This window comes from Mycteria americana, chromosome 14 (assembly GCF_035582795.1).
Source record: "Mycteria americana isolate JAX WOST 10 ecotype Jacksonville Zoo and Gardens chromosome 14, USCA_MyAme_1.0, whole genome shotgun sequence".
Lineage (NCBI taxonomy): Eukaryota > Metazoa > Chordata > Aves > Ciconiiformes > Ciconiidae > Mycteria > Mycteria americana.
The window spans coordinates 11726665-11743877 of NC_134378.1; the positions used below are offsets into that span (position 1 = coordinate 11726665).

At 49.5% G+C, this 17213-nt stretch overlaps 1 protein-coding gene across 1 annotated transcript; it reads left to right on the forward strand.

Annotated features, from left to right (window-relative positions):
* Nucleotides 1-4193: 4193 nt before the first annotated feature.
* On the forward strand, nucleotides 4194-12962 carry TFAP2C (transcription factor AP-2 gamma). The gene is made up of 7 exons (XM_075517144.1): nucleotides 4194-4241; nucleotides 5803-6279; nucleotides 6564-6615; nucleotides 8199-8421; nucleotides 9120-9238; nucleotides 10682-10823; nucleotides 12677-12962. The coding sequence occupies exons 1-7, from the start codon at nucleotides 4194-4196 to the stop codon at nucleotides 12960-12962; spliced, it is 1347 nt and encodes a 448-aa protein (XP_075373259.1).
* The last annotated feature ends 4251 nt before the right edge of the window (nucleotides 12963-17213 follow it).

Consider the following 17213-nt stretch of genomic DNA (forward strand, 5'->3'; position numbering starts at 1 on the left):
GCATCCCCTCCCGCTCCCCATCAGCTTCGCTTTCTCTGCTGGGGGGCAAACCGCGGAGGGGCCGAGGGCCGGGGCCGGCACACTCGCAGCCCCCGGCGGGGCTCCGGCTCCCCCGCCGCACCTCAAATACTGATGTAATAGTGGTGTGGGTGCCCAGAGCCTGCCCGAGTCCGACGTTGCCAGCCCCGGGGATGCGGGAGCCTCGGGGGAGGCAGCGGCTCCCGAGCGGCCGCTGCCCTCCGCGGGGGGGGGCAGAGGGCGAGGATGAGGTTCCCGTCGGTCAGGGATGCTCCCGGTGCGAGCAGCCACGGGGAAACACGCACACGCACACGCACCCCCCCCCCCCCCCCCCCCCCCCATCCCCCGGGGGGCCGTAAGGGGAAGAGAAACGGCGGATCAGCGGCAAAAACCTCTTTAAAATGTCCTGGCTCTGCCGCGGCCCGGTGGGATCCGTCCAGCGGCGGGGAACGACCGTGCGCGGCAGCCACCGAGAATAAAGCCCGCCGGGGGAAGCCCCGCGGCGGCGGGACCGTCCCTTCGTCCCCCTCCCAGGCTGGGGAGCCGGCGGGGCGGGGGGCTGCCGGGGCCAGGGTTTGGGGGGGGCTGATAGGGGGGCGGATGCGGTGCGCAGGCGCGCTGCTCCGCGCCCAGGTGTCGGCGGCCCCGCGGGGGAGGCAGCTGCCGGCGCCGCAGCCCCATGGCTCTGCTGGGGAGGATCGACGGGCATGTAGGTACCCCTGCACTTGTCCCGGTCCCCCGGGGACCCCCCACCCCCGGGAGCCGTCCCGCCTGAGCGGGAGCACCCCCCCCCCCCCCCCGCAGCCCGGCCGGGGCGGGGGGCGGCTCTGCCCGCCCCGGGCTTTGGGCTGGGGTCCTGCCGCTGCGGGCTGTGGCAGCCCGGGCGGGCTCCGCTGCGTGGGGCGAGGGCGGGGGGGACACCCCGCTTTCCGCCCCTCCCCGCAGACTCGGTGTGGAAGTTACAGGGAAAGTCTCCCGGGGCCGCGGGGCAGCAGCTCCCTTTGTAAAGCTCTGCAGGAGCCGAGGCGACAATCCGGACAGGTTGCTGCAGCCTCGTTAATGATACAGATATGTGTGTGTTTAAATAATTTTTAGAGGAAGAGGGATGTAACTAATTAGCATCCCCACGCTCTCTTTTAATTGCTGCCAAAGAGGAAAACTACTGAAAGTGACAGAGGCTCAGCAGTGGGCTCTGACTCCCCTCCCGAGAGCGTGTTCACACCTGGGGGTGCTTTATGGTCCCCCAAGGGAAACTGCTTCCTCGTAAAGAGAGGTGTGCGGGGGAACTAAGCCCCCGGGAAGCGAGGAACCACTTCTCCTTGGAAACAGGGGATGTCCCCAACATAAGGGCACCAATTTTTTTTTTTTTTAATTAATAAGTGAATAAAGCTGCCACCTGCCAGGAGCCACCTCCCTGGCTGCTCCTTGGTTCCTGCACAGTTCTGACCCGTGTCTCAAAGGGAGTGTCCGGGAGGTACCGTGTCCTTGCGGCAGCCCTGGCTGCCTGTCCTGTGCCCGGGAGTTCCCTGGAAAGGGAGAGTTTCGCCGGGCGTGGGAGGGCAGGGCCGGGCGGAGGACGGGCGCTGCCGCCGCTGTGCTTTGCCGTGGCCCCCGGCCGCAGCCCGCTGCTCTGTCGGGTGGCATGCGGAGGCAGAGGACCGCGGAAAGCCACGCTTCGGCGAGGGAGAGCCTCAAAAAGCCTCCTCCCCCCCCGAAAAGGCCTGAGCCGCCCCGATGCCGGGCCGCTTATTTAACCAAAGCATCCCTCGACAGAAGCACCCGGGGCAGGAGCCCCGCTCGGTGCCGGGGCGGCATCACCTGCGCGGCGGCGGCCGGGGCGCGGGGGGAGCCCCCGGGACCGGGCACCGGCGGGAGGCGGCGGGCGGCGGGCGGCGCCTGCCCTCGCCTCTCCTCGCCTCGCCCGGCCCGGCTGTTTGCTCCCCCGGGATCCCCACCCCGTGCCGGTCCCCGGCAGCTGCCGGTGCTGCGGGCAGGGACCGAGGAGCAAGTGGATGGACGGGAAAGTTTGTCTCAAACTTCCCCGTGCTTAGCCTCTTCTCTGCTCTCTCGGTTTGTTTTCTAGGAAGCGGAGTGCTTATTTTGGTCGCCTTGTTTAGGTAATTTCTTATAAATCCCTCATCCTCTTCCACGCCTCTATTTATAAATATTATTTATATATACACAACAAATAATAAGAAACCGAACTCATCTTCGTAGTTTTGGCCACCAAAAGAAACGAAACGAAGGTGCTCAGACCTTGGTAATTGTAAAGAATGAGAAAATCATGGTCGCCTCTCATTTCTGAGCAGAAAGAAAATCTGGCTGCTGAGGTTATGATAAAAATGACCCGCGTTGCTGCAGTGCAGGGTCTCTTCGGAAGGAAAAAGAGCTGATCCCAAACCTGGGAAGCCCGACGGTTCCCTTCCTCGTTTCTTTCTAAATCCATCTTGTCCCTTTAATACAAATGAACTTTAAGCTCCCCCTGTCTTTTATTATTTAGATTCCTAGTCTTAATGACGCCAGGAGCAGCGCAAGCACACTCGCTAATAATCGTCGGGAACTGCATTTCAAAGAAACATCCCTGGAAGAAAAACACCGTCGTTTAAAAAAAATAAATAGGGACTCCACCAAAAATGATAATGCGGAGTCCCTGCTGCTGCTGGGCTTAATGCGACTGCTGCAAATCAGCACCTGCGTGCTAGATAAGGCAGATAACACCTCCAGCAGTTACTTCCAGCAGCCCCGTCCTCCTCGGTTTTATTTTTAGATCATTCATTTAGTCGGATGGAGGGTTTTTTGGTGTTTGGGGTTGGTGTTTGTTTTTTTTTTTTTTTTAATTATTATTCTTGTTATTTTTCTTCGCTGATCCTTAGGAAAAAAAAAAGCGAGGGAAGTGTGAACTGTTTTAAATTTCGAGACATGGGTCAACCTCGGGCCTTTAATACCAGCTCTCGGGCGGCTGGTCCCCGGGCACAGGGATCGCCGAGATCTCCGCAGCCAGCACCGTCCAGGGTCACCTTTTGTCCCTGCACAATAAACAAACACTTGCTCCTCTCATGTAAATGAGCAGCGATCCGGATGCGCCTTAAAACACTGGGAGAAGTCGTTGCTTTTGCAAACGATGTTCATTTTGTCTGACACACATAACTGCATAGATCAAATGGCTGCAGAAAGGTAGCAATTTGGCAGGAAAGTATTTTCTAAGCTTAGATGGAAGTGTGCTCACGGCATCCGAAAATGCCTGTCTCGCCTCCCACCTGCTTCCCCAGCCCCAAGTTTGCGCGAAAAGGTTAGACAGGCGGGATTCTCGTTAAAAAAATAAAAGTAATAATAATGATGCGAGGAACCAGGGGCACAACTCAGCCCCGAATCGGGGACGCTGAATCAATGCTGCTTTACCTACCCGGGATTCAACACAACTGCAATAATCTCGTCGGATAATTAAGTAAATTATACCTTAAACATTGGTAGCTTACAAGTTGTAATCAGTAATTCAAACTCTTGACAATTATGCAAATTGAACTCAGGCTGGCGCTCGGACTTTCTCGCTTTTCCAACGAGGACTTTTTCCGAGTTTATTTCGCCCAGAAGCCGCCGAGTGTGGGGGCACCGGCGCTGCGCCTCCCCACGCGGCTTTTAGCAAAGTCCTTCCACGCGTGGGGCGGGCACACCCAACACTGCTCCCCCCCCCCAAAAAAAAATCCCACACGTGGAGGGGGGGCTTTTTGGGGCCGCCTCGTTGCAGTGTGGGTGCCGGGGGGACGTCCACGCATGACCCCTTCCCCGCGGGCCAGGACTGCGCCCTGAGTGCGAGGGGGGGGCCCGGCTCTGCGCTGCCTGCCCACCCCTCCGCGGGCGCGGAGCGCAGCGCGGAAGGAGTGGCTTGAGGCTGCGCGCTCCCTCCTGAGTGGCTGGCGGCCGCGGCTGCCGAGCCATCCCTGGGGAGGAGTTATGATAATCCTATTGCCATTAAGGGCGTCTGGGCAGGGAAAAAAACCCGAGTGACCATTAGCGCGGAGGTTTAGTCCGTCATCTGCCTTCATGCCTGCCAACTGAGCTCCGTCCGGGGGGCAGCTCCTCTTCCCCAGCGCCGACGTGGATTTACCGCCCGTGGGGGGGGGGCTGAGCTCTCGTCTGTTTTCGGCACCGCACACCTGGTTTGGACGCTGGACGCCATGTTGTGGAAACTAGCAGATAATGTCAAGTATGAAGAGGACTGCGAGGTGAGAGGCGCGGGGAGGGGTCAGGAGTGGGGAAGGGGGGGTCCGGCGTGGGGCAGCGCGGACCTCCGCCGCCCCCCGAGCCGCGCTGCCCTCCCTCCCCGCTCGCTCCCAGCCGGCGACCGGCTCTCCTGCCTCCCCGCCGGCGGGATTTGTCCCTTCCGAAGACCCCGGGTTGGTTTTTCTTTTTTTTTCTTTTTTTTTTTTCCTTGTCTTTTTTCTTCTCTTTGGAGGTACGATTTTTTTTTTCTTTTTTTTTCCCCCGAGTTTTTCGAACTCTTGAATAAGACGCGAATGAAAACCCCGGCTGGGAGGAACGAGCCCGCGTCCCCCCCCCCCGGCCGGTGGCGCAGTGCCGTAGGGGAGCGGGGTGTCCCCCCCGCAGGCGGGGGAGAAGCAGCAGCGGGGCCAAGGGCAGAGGCGGGCAGCCCCCGGCAGCCCCCAGCCCCCCCTGCGGAGCGCGGTGCCGAGTGCCCTAGCCTGTCGGACCGGTCCGGGCTGCGGGGCGCCGAGCGGCGCCGGCCCCGCTCCGGGTGGGAGAGGGCCGGGAGGTGTGGAGGAGCCGGCCGGCAGGTAGCAGCTGCTGCGGGGACGAAGCCGGGCAGTGCCCGGCCGGCCGCCCCTCGGACCTTCCACTCGGAAGAAGTCGGACCTTCCACTCGGACCTTCCCTCCCACGCTTCCCCCCCCCCGCGGGAGCGTCTCCCACCCCCCGTGAGGTGCGCCCGGGTTTTGATCTCTCCGAAGGCGGCTGTGTGTGTCCCGTCCCGCCGTGTTCCCCCCCGCTCCACTGGTCGCGGTCCGCCTGCTTGGCTCCTACAGATTAGCTGCAGTCCCCGCTTCACGCTCCATTGGGACCCCATTCACCTCTTATTAACTAGCCCTGTTATTTTAATGACCGTGAAGCCAGAAGCTGCTAAATCCCTGGATCAGCTCAATGTAGACGTTTAAGCTTTGACTGCTGAGATTTGAAATCGGGAGTGAAGCAGAGATGGGACGGCTGGAGGGAGAAACGCCGTCCTTCCCTGCCGCGCCAGCAGCCGTCGGGCGAGAGCTGTGCGTCCCGGACGGCTCCCGGGGCCTCGGGAGGGTGGAGGGACGGGGTGCTGGGGCCTCCGGCCTGCTCTGCCCGGGGCTCTTCTCTCCAAGGGCAGCGGGTCCGCAGCCCCCGGCCTCGGAGCCTCCTCCCCGGCCGGGACAGCGCGGGAGAAATCGGGCTGCGTCGCTGATTTCAATTTTTCTTCTTTTAATGATTCTTCCAATGACTCGCACGAGCGTGGGGGTTAGTCTGTCGTAGTCGCGATGAGGAGAGCAGTGAGAACTGGTCTGTAACCTCTTCCCTGGGAGCGGGGCTGATTTCTTACGCGAAGCGCCTTAAAAAGGGCAGGCTCCCTGGGCAGGAGCAGGGCGGCTCTCTGCGCTCCTCTTCCCTTCCCCGGTGCCAGCAAGTGCCATCGCCCGCGGTCCCGAGCGGCCGGTGCCCGGCGGGTCCCCCCGAGCCTAGGCTGCCGCCTCAGCCCCCCTGACGGCCGCCCCCCTTCTCCCCCACCCTCTGTGCGTTCCAGGACCGGCACGATGGGAGCAGCAACGGGAACCCGCGGCTCCCCCACCTCTCGGCGGTCAGCCAGCACCTGTACAGCCCGGCCCCGCCGCTCTCCCACTCGGGCGCCTCCGACTTCCAGCCCCCCTACTTCCCCCCCCCGTACCAGCCGCTGCCTTACTCCCAGTCCAGCGACCCCTACTCCCACCTCGGGGACCCCTTCTCCATCAACCCGCTGCACCAGCCGCCGCCGCCGCCCCCCAGCCAGCAGCAGAGCGCCTGGCCCAACCGGCAGAGCCAGGACCCGGCCGGCCTCGCCCCCCACGGCCGCCCCGGCCTCGTCCCCCACCTCTCGGCGCTGGAGAGCGGCGGAGCCGGCGGCCGCAGGGAAACGTACCGGCGCTCCGAGCTCCTCCTGCCCCACGGGCACGGGCTGGACGCCTCCGCGCTGGCCGATAACCTGGGCCTACACGACATGGCCCACCAGATGGAGGAGGTGCAGGTAAGGACACCCCTCCCCCCCACCCCCCACCGTCCCCTCGGGCCCCGGGCGCTCCCCGGCCCGCAGAGGTGCCCGAACGCTCCGCAGCGGAGCCAGGCACCGTCCCCATCGGCACATCCCAGCTTCGCTTGCCCCATCCCCATCCTCGGAGCGAAACCCGCCTTTCCGCCCTTTCTGTCCTGAAAACGGGGACGCGGGGGGCGGGGGTGGGTTTCCCAAAAGCCCCCGGCTCGTTCCCTCTCAGCTTTTCAGGGTGCGAAACTTTCTCCCCTTTCTCTTTCCAGAATGTGGAAGATCAACACTTATTAATGCATGACCAGACAGTCATTAGAAAAGGTCAGTAAGGTGCCACTGCAGTTTACTTTCCCTTGTCAATAGTTGAAGTTTAATGACGCACCGGTGAATTGACGCCTTATTATCTTTTAAAAGACGGATCCTTTCGGATCGGGAGGGTGGAGGGGGTTTTATCACCCTCTCTCCGTCGCTGGATTTGTCTATCGCCGTCCGAGGGAAGGCGGCGGGGACCGCCCCGTCCCCCTCTGCCGCGGGGACAAACCCCGGGGCCGCCCCGGTCCGGCGGCGGCGAGGCTGCTCCGGGGGACACTGGCCGTCCTCCCACGGACGAGTCCCTGCTCTTGTGTGTGGCTTCAATCGACTGTGTGTGGCTCTAATCGAAACCAGGACCTTGGACCGAATTTAATGCTGCCCTGGAATACGTGTGTGTAAAGTGACAAGTGACACGGGGCGCTTTTTTTGTTGTTGAGGTTTTTTTGGTGTGGTTTTGTTGTTGTTGTTGCTAGCACTCGAAGACAGTTTGGGGTTTTTTGTTGGTGTGGTGGTTTTTCTTTTTTTTTCTTTTCCTTTCCCCCCCTCTTCAACTCTACAAGACTTGAGAAGGGAATGAGCTCGCTGGCATAAGCCTGCTCGGCTTTATCTTAATCGAGATGGTTTTGTAGCTGAGGCTTTAAGGAAGGAGAAAGACGTATTGACTCAATTTACAGTCATTTAGGGTTTTTTCCCCCCCTGCTTTTGTTTTTAAACAAATTTGTCCTTAAAAAAAAAAATCAGTGGAAGTTTCCTCTGAAGACTTCAAACAAATACCTAACTGAGGAAAAGCAGAAGTGTTTGTCAGGGCGCTGATTGCTGCCTTGAGCTCATGGGAGAATAATTTCGCTGTCAGATGCCCCCCTGAAAAATCTTTCCCCCTCCGGGGAGCGGGGCCGACCTCGGCTCTTTAACCCTTTCCGATCTGGGGATTAACTGGGTGGGTTCGCAAGGGGCTGGAAAAGCTGGATCTGTGGTTTGCTCCTTGCAAAGCCTTTGCTGTCCCTGCTCACCTAAAGGCTGAAGCCATTAACGAGCAGCGTTTTACTTTCAGTTCTCTGCCGGGCTGCATCCCTCTCTCTGTCCTACTGTCTGCTATGAATTTGTCGGGATTAAATTCCAAAGGCGGTTTCTTAAATCCGCGTGTGCGAGGTGGAAGATGAAGCCCAGCAGGAGCTGGGAGGCTTCTCCCTGCCCCGGCTCGGAAAGAGTTTGTGGCAGTAGCTGAAGGATGCTGATTTGGAGTCTGTAGTTGTATCGGGCTTTTTGTAAGTACGGATTTGCTAACTTGCAGCATGCTGCTTCAGAGATGTACTTTGTGCGTTTTTAAAAAAGTGTTCTTAGTCGTGTTGGGCAGCTCCTCGAAATTTAGAGTGGCAAAATGCAGCTCCTGGGGAATAGCTGTGGGGACCTGTCGGCTGCAGCCCAGCCCCGTGCTGCAGATGGGTGCTGGGGACGGGGCTCAGCGGGGTGAGCAGCTAATGTAAAACGAAATCCTGTCTCCCGGTCTCTTTTTGTAGAAAGGAAATTCACTTGCCGCTTCCTATTTGGTTTTCCCTTTTATAAAATACCTGCTTTCCCTCCTCCTCCCGCAGGTCCCATTTCCTTAACGAAAAACAGTGCTCTGAGTCTCCCCTGCCAAAAGGATGGATTAATTGGAGTGGTCATAAACCCCAATGAAGTATTTTGTTCTGTTCCGGGGAGACTTTCCCTCCTGAGCTCCACGTCGAAATACAAAGTGACAGTCGCAGAGGTGCAGAGGCGGCTCTCGCCCCCCGAGTGTCTCAACGCCTCTTTGCTAGGAGGAGTGCTGCGAAGGTAGGCTGGGGTGGGCTGCGACTCCCCGTACAGCCAGCCCCGTCCAGCCCCGTCCTGTCTATTGTTTGGGACTTTTCTTTTTTTCCCCCGTGCTTGTGTGTGTGTGTGAGCAGCCAGATCGGCACACCGAGGAGCCAAGAAAGCCTTTTAGCAAATTTCTTATTTTTAAGAAGCCCAACAACACTGAATCCTAATAGGCTTTGGAAATAAAACTTCTTTGCACTTCTGCTGCTACTTCTCAAGAAGTGCTATTAACAGCTCTGGCAGCAATTCTCATTCTCTGTTTAAAGCTGGATTTTTGTCTCAAAAGGCTCATGGAGCTTTCTTATTCCTGTGACAAACTGTTTCCCCATGGAATGATTTTTTGATTAAATCTCGGGGTCTTGATTAATCATTACGAGGACACTTTATATGTCCTTTTTTGCATACACTTACTTTGGCTAGCGATCGTTCTGCAGCTGTTGGTTTCGATGGTGCAGTTTGAAATATTGTGATTTTGAGCTCTGCTGTGTTTCATCCTGGCTGGTTTGTAGTAGAGCCTTTAAAAAGTAGGTCACTTGAAAAGAGCCTGTTTAAAAAACAGTAAAATCTTCCCCCCAGTAGAACCCTATTGAATGTCAGTAACTGGAATTTCTCATCTTTAAAAATAAGTGTTCCGTGAAGATAAATAAGGCCATTTTTTTTCTCTTTAATTACAGAGCCAAATCTAAAAACGGTGGCAGATCATTACGAGAAAAACTGGATAAAATTGGCTTGAATCTTCCCGCTGGTAGAAGGAAAGCTGCAAATGTGACGCTATTGACGTCTTTGGTGGAAGGTCAGTCTTGAACGTGTCTTAAAAATGAACTTTTTTTTTCCCTTGTGTACAGCTTTTATCCTCTAGGCAAAGCAGGGAAAGGCTAGAAAGTCAATGAACATAATGGAGAGTTTTTTATTTATTTTAAAGTGAGCATGATGGGAACGTTGCAGCAACTAACAGCTGGGTTGCCTTTTGGGGGGGCTCCTCTCCCCTTCTTCTCCCTTTCAATCTGGTCTCTAAGCCCTTGGCCTCGGGGCCCTACCCGCACAAACCCAGCTAATACTCCTCTTCCTCAGGGCTGCATCGCAAGGATGCTAGCAGGGATGCAGTAACTCCTATATGCCAAGCTGTTCAAAATCCACGGTCGTCCAGTCTGTGTTCCTCGAGGGGGCTGGTTGTTTCAGGTTTCCTAAGGGTGTGAGCAGGGACAGGCAGGGAAGGCAAAAGGGGTGAAACTCATCATATTAGTGGGTTTGGTTCCCTATTCGGAAACTTTTCCCTGTTGGGAAAAGTCCGGAGCAGCTGACTCCAATGCCTGGCCCTACCTCAGCGGTATCCTCAGAAGCTTGTCTAATAAACAAGCATATAAAGTGAGATTTATAGCTTTTGACTTCCTGATAGGAAACTGGAGCCCCTTTAATCTGTAACATGTTATGTGGACCCTCTATCAGTTAAGCTGATTTGAAGGGTGTATATATATGTATGTGTGTGGTTATGTTTTCTGTTTCTGTTTAAAGCAGCTCCTGGTAGTGGTACAATTTAATAGGAATAGAAGCAGCAACTGAAAAGTGAAAAATGACCTAACAATACCTTACCGCTATTTCACTTCTACATCAGCTCAAATAATACAGCACCTTCCATTTAAAACCTTTCTTTGGAAGTTGGGTTTAAGAGAGCTTATGTGTGTGTACATGCGCACATGTACGTTACAGGTAATGCACTGATCATGCCAATCATTTTTTTTTAACCCTGATCAAATTGCCTTAACGAAAAAAAAAAAGTGGCCTAGTTATACACCTTACAATTTTATTTTCTATATGAAAATGCTTATTAGAAAGTATTTAGAAAATATACTAAACTGATAAACCCTTTATTATGTAAGTGGAATGTAGTTCCCAGGTTTTTTATCAGTGGACAATTTGATCTAGACTGAATTCTAGTCTTTGCTGCACAGTTAATCTGCCTAGAGATAGGGGTTTTTCTTTCCAGTATAAAGGCAAGAGAATTATTTTTTTGTACCAGTCACCATGTAGGTTTTTTTCTTGATGCAAACGTACAAAGAAACACTGATCTATCAATTAGAAAAATGGTAACGAGTGGTATGGTGGTAAAATAGCAGGGTCCCTTTCTAAAATAGGAATACACTTCAAAAATTCACGGTATTTTGCTTAATTTCCCTGATCTCCTTTTAACAAATAGATGTAACTACATTTAATAAGCATTCCCTTCTACCCATGCCAGGTGAAGCTGTACATCTTGCTCGTGACTTTGGTTACGTTTGTGAGACAGAGTTTCCTTCCAAAGCAGTGGCCGAATATTTAACTAGACCACACATGGGCCGCAATGAGATGGCAAACAGGAAGAATATGCTTCTTGCTGCAAAGTAAGTTTTGGGCTTAGATTTTTTTCTTTTTTCTTCTCCTTTTTAAAGATGCTTTTGTCTGACCATGAGTATCTGACTGTGGACAGTTTGGTACTTTTTCATGTGTAATTTTAATCAGGGAGATGAAGCAATTCTTTTTATTTGGTTTTGGTTTGAGTTCAACTATGGCAGTGGTTATTTCAGTCTGAACCAATAATAATACTAAGCCTGTACAATAACTCTAAAGCAGTTTGGACCAGTTCTGTTTTTTTTTCTTTTAACTGGAGTAAAAACTTCAGAAAAAGTCCTATACCGGGACAGCTGTATCTCTAAGAAAAAGATGTCCCTAGATCTGACAGGGTTGAGGACCCGGAGGGCAGGTGTGGCCTGGGAATGTGAACCAGTGTCAGGGCTGGGAGCAGGAGATGGTTCACCCACCTCTGCGTACGTGCAGCCCAGAGGGCCATCTCCAAGGAGAGCTACTGGTGGGCGTGCTGGGGGCAAAGGAAGCTCCGCTGCCGTGTCCTCTAAAGTGCTTTTGGCAGTAGCAGCACGCAGGTTTCCCCCATGGGACACCAGGGAGTCACGAACTGTGGATAGTCCCTTTTCACTATACAGCTGAAGATTTTTATAGTCCAGTGAAAGCCAACCTTTGGTAGATGTGAAATGTCCCTGTACTTAACAAAATTCCTACTGCAAAGCTTGATGAACAGGGAGGGAAGGGTGTAAAGGAGAGAAGCTTCGTTATGGCTGTTCTGCAGACACTTGTACCTGTAAATAAACCACGTACTGAACAGGTCTCTGGTAGGAAATACCTGTGTTGAGTTACGCTTATCTGAAACTGGTGGCTGGAGTGCTTGCTGTCCCCTTACCCCCCCAGCCTTCCCAGGCTGAGCTTTTAACAAAGCCTTCGGTTCATGATCTGTTCTGGTCTGAGATGTTTTCTGGTTTGGGGTTAGTGCTATTCCTGGTTTTTGAAGGCACCCTCGCTCTGCAGAGGATCTGAGAAAAGCCTGCTTAAACTGCTGAGAAGAGTTGCCCTGACTTTGGGCTCAGATCAGGCATGCAAAACACACTCCTCCTGTTGCTGAATTAATACATCTTTCCCTGAAAAGAGACCTTCTTTGACAAAAATATCTCTTAGAAATATAGTCTCTCTCTTCCCTGTTTCTTGAACATTATGCTTTTTACTGAGCGCTGCCCCTGCTGCTCTTTGGTATTATCATTATTGGTATTGTTTTTAGCACTAATAACAGTAATCTTTTGGAAGATGTTTGCGATTGAGAAATTCTGATAAAGTGATGATTCTGTTAAGATTGCTCAGCTCCTGTGAAATCCCATCAAGGGGACAGATTTACAAGCAGCAAACAACATATGCTTGAGCATTATTAACCATTCATGTTTTGCCAGGCATATGTGTTAGTGTTTGCAGGATCAGGGCCTAGGTCTCTATTAAAGAGGGCATATACATATAATATGCACAACTAAATTGAATCTCCTATTCAGCTGCTTTAGTCTTTCTAAATTGCTTAACTGCAGCTGTGGATGTTCTCATAGAAACCAGCCCTCAATTCCCACTCCCCCCTTAAAATCTAGAGCAAAGGATGCAGAGCCAGCCAGACACCAGAGGTGCAGAGATTATTTTGCAGAGTGTGTATGAGTTTTTGTGAACAGAAGATTCATCAGAAACGGATGCTAATAAATAGGCTTTAATTTTAGACGACGCTGCTGGTGGAGTAATGAATTTCTGAGAACTAATATCCACGTAACTGCCAAGTCTGTGATACGGACTTCCTCTGTTATTTTTATTTATTTATTTGCTTTTGCATAAATTCCCACCATGGTGTAAAGTGTGATCCCTTTGTGTCTTGCAGGCAGATTTGTAAGGAATTCACAGACCTCCTCACTCAGGACAGAACTCCTCTTGGAAACACGAGACCTAGTCCCATCTTGGACCCTGGCATCCAGGGCTGTTTGACTCATTTTAGCCTGATCACACATGGCTTTGGGAGTGCTGCCATCTGCGCTGCCATGACATCCGTCCAGAACTACCTAAATGAAGCATTAAAAATAGCAGACAAAACGTACATGAACGCTGGCGACCAGAGTCCTGCAGAAACCAACAAAACCATTGATAAAATGGACAAGCACAGGAAGTAAAAGGAGAGAAACCAGACTTTAAACTCTTCCTCCTAAACACAGACTGGGATCTTCTTGCCGGGGGGAACATAGAGATTTGGGTTCATTTTAATTTTTTGTTTTGTTTTGTTTGGGTTTTTGTTTGTTTTGTTTTCATTTGGTTTTTTTAAAGAAAGGAGGGGAAAAAAGGAAAAAAAAAAATCACCTTATTCAGGATCTTCACTCCCCCTGGATCCATGAGACAAGTCTTTCTAAAAGCTGCAGTATCCCTTATCTGTGGAAGCAATTACCAGAAGATAAGTACTTGGTACGAGTGTATGGAAATCCTTTGCTGTAAAAGTGGTGCTATAAAGGGTTTTTGATGGAAACATACAAAGAGATATATTTAGATTCCTTTTCCACATCTAAGTATCTAGTGGTGACCAGCTTCACGTATAGTTTTTAAGATGCAGATTTTAGTTGGAAGTCTATTTGTTATCTGATACAATTTCAGGGTTTTATTCTCTCTAAATGCAACAGTAACAATAAAGCAGTATTAAACAATGGTATATAGATTTATGTACATTAAAATTTTTTATAAACACCTGAAAATAGTAAGATTATTCTGTGGGTTGGTTTTTTTGTTTTGTTCTATTTTGTTGGTGTTTTTTTTCCTTTATTTTCAGATTACCATAGGAGAGTACTAAAATCCTGTTAGATTTAAAAGTTATCTGATGGTATTTGACATGCTTATTTTTATGGAAATATTCAGGCTTTTAAAAACTGCAGTAATGTTGGCTGCAGTGGATGTTATCTTGATATTTTTTTAACAAGGACTAGTTCAAAATGAAAATGCTTTTAGAAAGCTCACTTTCTGTGTCTAAGGATATTGCAGCTTTATTCACATATTTATATTTTCTTGTTTTTAAATTGGGGGGGGAAACTTGAAAGAATAGGCACATAACTTTTTTTTTTTTTTTTGCCTATTAAGGCCAAAAAATATTTCCAGGGAGGCTTTATGTGTATTAAGGGAAGCAGTGTGTTGAATGTAAATATTTATTTATGTGTAATTTAATCGGATTTGTAAATAATGGTGAACTTTTTAATACTTTTTTTTTTATAAATGGGTTTCAAATTTTAATTTTGGTAAGTATTTCAAAGGTAATGGGTAAGCTAAACATATCTTTAGGTTTATGCACAGGTATGTTATACAGGGTATTTAAGACTTGTTTTTTTTAAATATCTCAATTCTTGCCACTGAAGATTAAATCTAATCTGAGGTGTATGTTCACAAAGCAATAATTTTGTGCATCATCCACCTGATAACTGACTAGACATGCAAAACGAGTGTGTGAGTTAGTGTGTATGTGAATAATGGAGGTTCTGAACTATCTTTACATATTTGTAAATGTTCCCAATATAATTCTGATGTATATGATAACCATATAATAAAAGTATTCTGGATAGAAGCATGGAATGTTTTGTTAACTGAAAACAGTTTTGTTTTCTTTCTATACTTCGGGAATGTGGGGTGAGTAGCACTAGAGGACATTATGTATTGAGTCATAATTGCAGCACTTTGTTCGGATTAACAGAACAGAAATACGAAGCTGTTTGCCAGTAAAACTAATGGTTTCAATTAAACACATCATGTATCTCCAAGAATCTTTTTTTTCTTCCTAAGATGTCATTAGCATGCTAGCTGCCTATTTAAATAGGCAGCTTAAACACAAACTGCAAGACTTCCTCTAAATAAAAATCAATCCTACCAGCTTTGTCTTCTAGTGAATCTGAATTTATTAGAATAATCTGTCTCTAATGACAAATCTTTGCAAAATCCTGGCGTGTGAAATTTGATAGGTCTCCCATCTGGTTTCAGCCCAATTTTACTGATTTGAGGAAGTTTACAGCATTTTGCAGAAAGTCCCCAAAGCACTCTGTGCCGTAGTGGTGAGGCAGGATCTGAGGCTTTCAGTGGCATTCAGTGTCTCGGATGCAAAATAACCAAACAAACCTTCCTGAAAAAACCCTACTTTTTCAGTGCTTTCTAAAACAGGAACAACATGAACCTGGGCTTTATTCTGTCCTTGGCATTTCAACACCCGATTAAGCCGTCAGGCGTGTGGCTAGGGCAAACATGAATGACGACACTGGACATAACTGCGAGTAAGAATTTGGTTCACATCACGGCAGCGTGTTTCTTTCACAGATGTGGAGAAGCAGCAATAGGTACAATTTCTGAATACTTTGTTTCTAAGTTCTTTTTATGTTCTCATTATTTTTCTTCTAAAGGGTAAAGGCAAACTACTGAAGGTGTGCAGGGAGAAGAAAGGAAAGGGAAGCTCAAAGAAAGGAATGAATGTATCAGTGGTGAGCTGGAAGCAAGCTGTTTTTTGAGTTGCAGTCCAGTCCCCTTCTCTCCTAAAGAGGTGTGAAATCCCAGTCTTTGCACGTCAGACTCATTGTAGCATTTGAGAAATAAGCATTTTGAACCATCTGTGGACACAAGCGCAGCCAGGACATGTGATGACCAGCAGAACTTCTGAAGTATACGAGCAATATACCATTCTGATAATATATTTTCATTGATTATAATTACATATACACACAGAAATATGCTAGGTATGGTAAGAGCTCGCTTAGAGAGTGTGATGCTAGAGTTCTGGGTTTTTCTTCTGTTTCTGCTGCTGGACTGCTTATACAGCATATATAGTAAGATATTTTAGCTACCAGACAATGGAATCTTGCTTTTTATTAATGCACAAAACCAGGCTCTGAAATAATTGCCCCTTGGGATAGGAAATAAGGATGTTTCCATTTATTCCTGCGTGCATTCAAGCAAAGCCAGTCAATTGTCTAATGTACTGACTCGGGTTCTATTTATATGTTTGGAACATTAGAAATGTTGAGTTTCCATTACCTTAATGCTTTTCCTCTACTGTATGTTTTAGATGGTACGTTATTTTGCGGCTCAACTACCTTATAAGCTGTGCCAGTAATACGAAACAGGAACAATGTCTTCTGCTCCATTCACTGAAGAGAACAGTTAAACTCTGACCTGAACTTGTCTGTCATCTGAAACGATTAATCTTAAGGAAAACGTTAATAGGTTAGTAACTCCTTGGGAAATCTAAAAAGCACAGAGTTACCTGAACACGCAGGAAGGTATTTGCTTTTGCCTGGTCCTCAAAATTCCATGCCTTTTACTGCTTTTACATAGGCTATTCCCAGGCTGGCTAAAAGAAAAAGTTCTAATGTGAGACTCCTCTGAAGTTGTACTTTTCATTTCCTTTGAAAACGGAATATTCAAATGACTCTGTCCAATCTTGTCCCTTGCCCTTCTCCTAGAAAAATAACGGATTTGGCCTTCATATAAGGGAAAATTACTTTAAACTATTAGGACTTAAAAGTAAAAATTCTGAAGTTGAAATGGACCATGTTTAGTATTGCCCTTCTGCAAAAATGTTATTTGATACATACCCACAAAATAGTTGAATTCATGTCACTCAGTATAAAAACGGCTTGTGGAAAAAGAAAATATTTCAACCATCTCTCCCTTGGCCATCAGCAGCGGCTGGGCATCGGAGGATGTTGGGGTCTTCCCAGGCAGTGCTGGAGCCGTGGCGGGCAGCGACGCTGCTGCCTTCCACCTGCGGCAGCTGAGGGCACGGCCTTTGCAACCCTACCACCTGACAGGCAACCTGACGGTTACAGGTTATTAATTGCAAACCTGATGATTATTCAAAGCCCCAGCTCATGAAATCATCTGACTTCATGGCAGTGTTGCTTTCAGTTTAAAAAAAAAATTTTTTGTTCACAGCTGCAGAGAGAAATAATGATGCAAAACTAGTAATACATAGGAAAACAAGGAAAAAAATGAACTTCTGTCTTAATTTAGTAACTGATTTCAGTTAACTTCATTTTTGACTCTCAGTTTTTGCTTTACCCTTCACTTGTTTCACTGTTATTTACAAATGGTTTGTCTCACCCTGTCTCTTTTGGCTGCAGCCCTACTGCTGTCTGTTCCTCTGCTCCCTCAGACTTTTGCAATATGAATAAACCCAGCAATGCATCTTGAAATGGGTCTAACTTGCTGTGATAGCCCGCTGTGCTTATTTGTTGCAGCCCTTTCTTCTCTATTTTTTCCCGCGTGTGATGTTTATGTACATCCTTGTAGTTATTTTGGCCTAATGGTGTGCAGCCTTGGTCCTGGCAGTGGGCTTGGGCTGCCTTCTGGGACGTGTTCTGCAATAAGAGCTTGATTTTTTTTTTTAATTTATTTTATTTATTTTT

Coding starts and splice junctions, on each gene's coding strand:
- TFAP2C (XM_075517144.1), top strand. CDS start 4,194: ATGTTGTGGAAACTAGCAGATAATGTCAAGTATGAAGAGGACTGCGAG. Junction 4,242..5,802: donor AGTATGAAGAGGACTGCGAG/GTGAGAGGCGCG, acceptor TGTGCGTTCCAG/GACCGGCACGATGGGAGCAG. Junction 9,239..10,681: donor ATTGACGTCTTTGGTGGAAG/GTCAGTCTTGAA, acceptor TACCCATGCCAG/GTGAAGCTGTACATCTTGCT.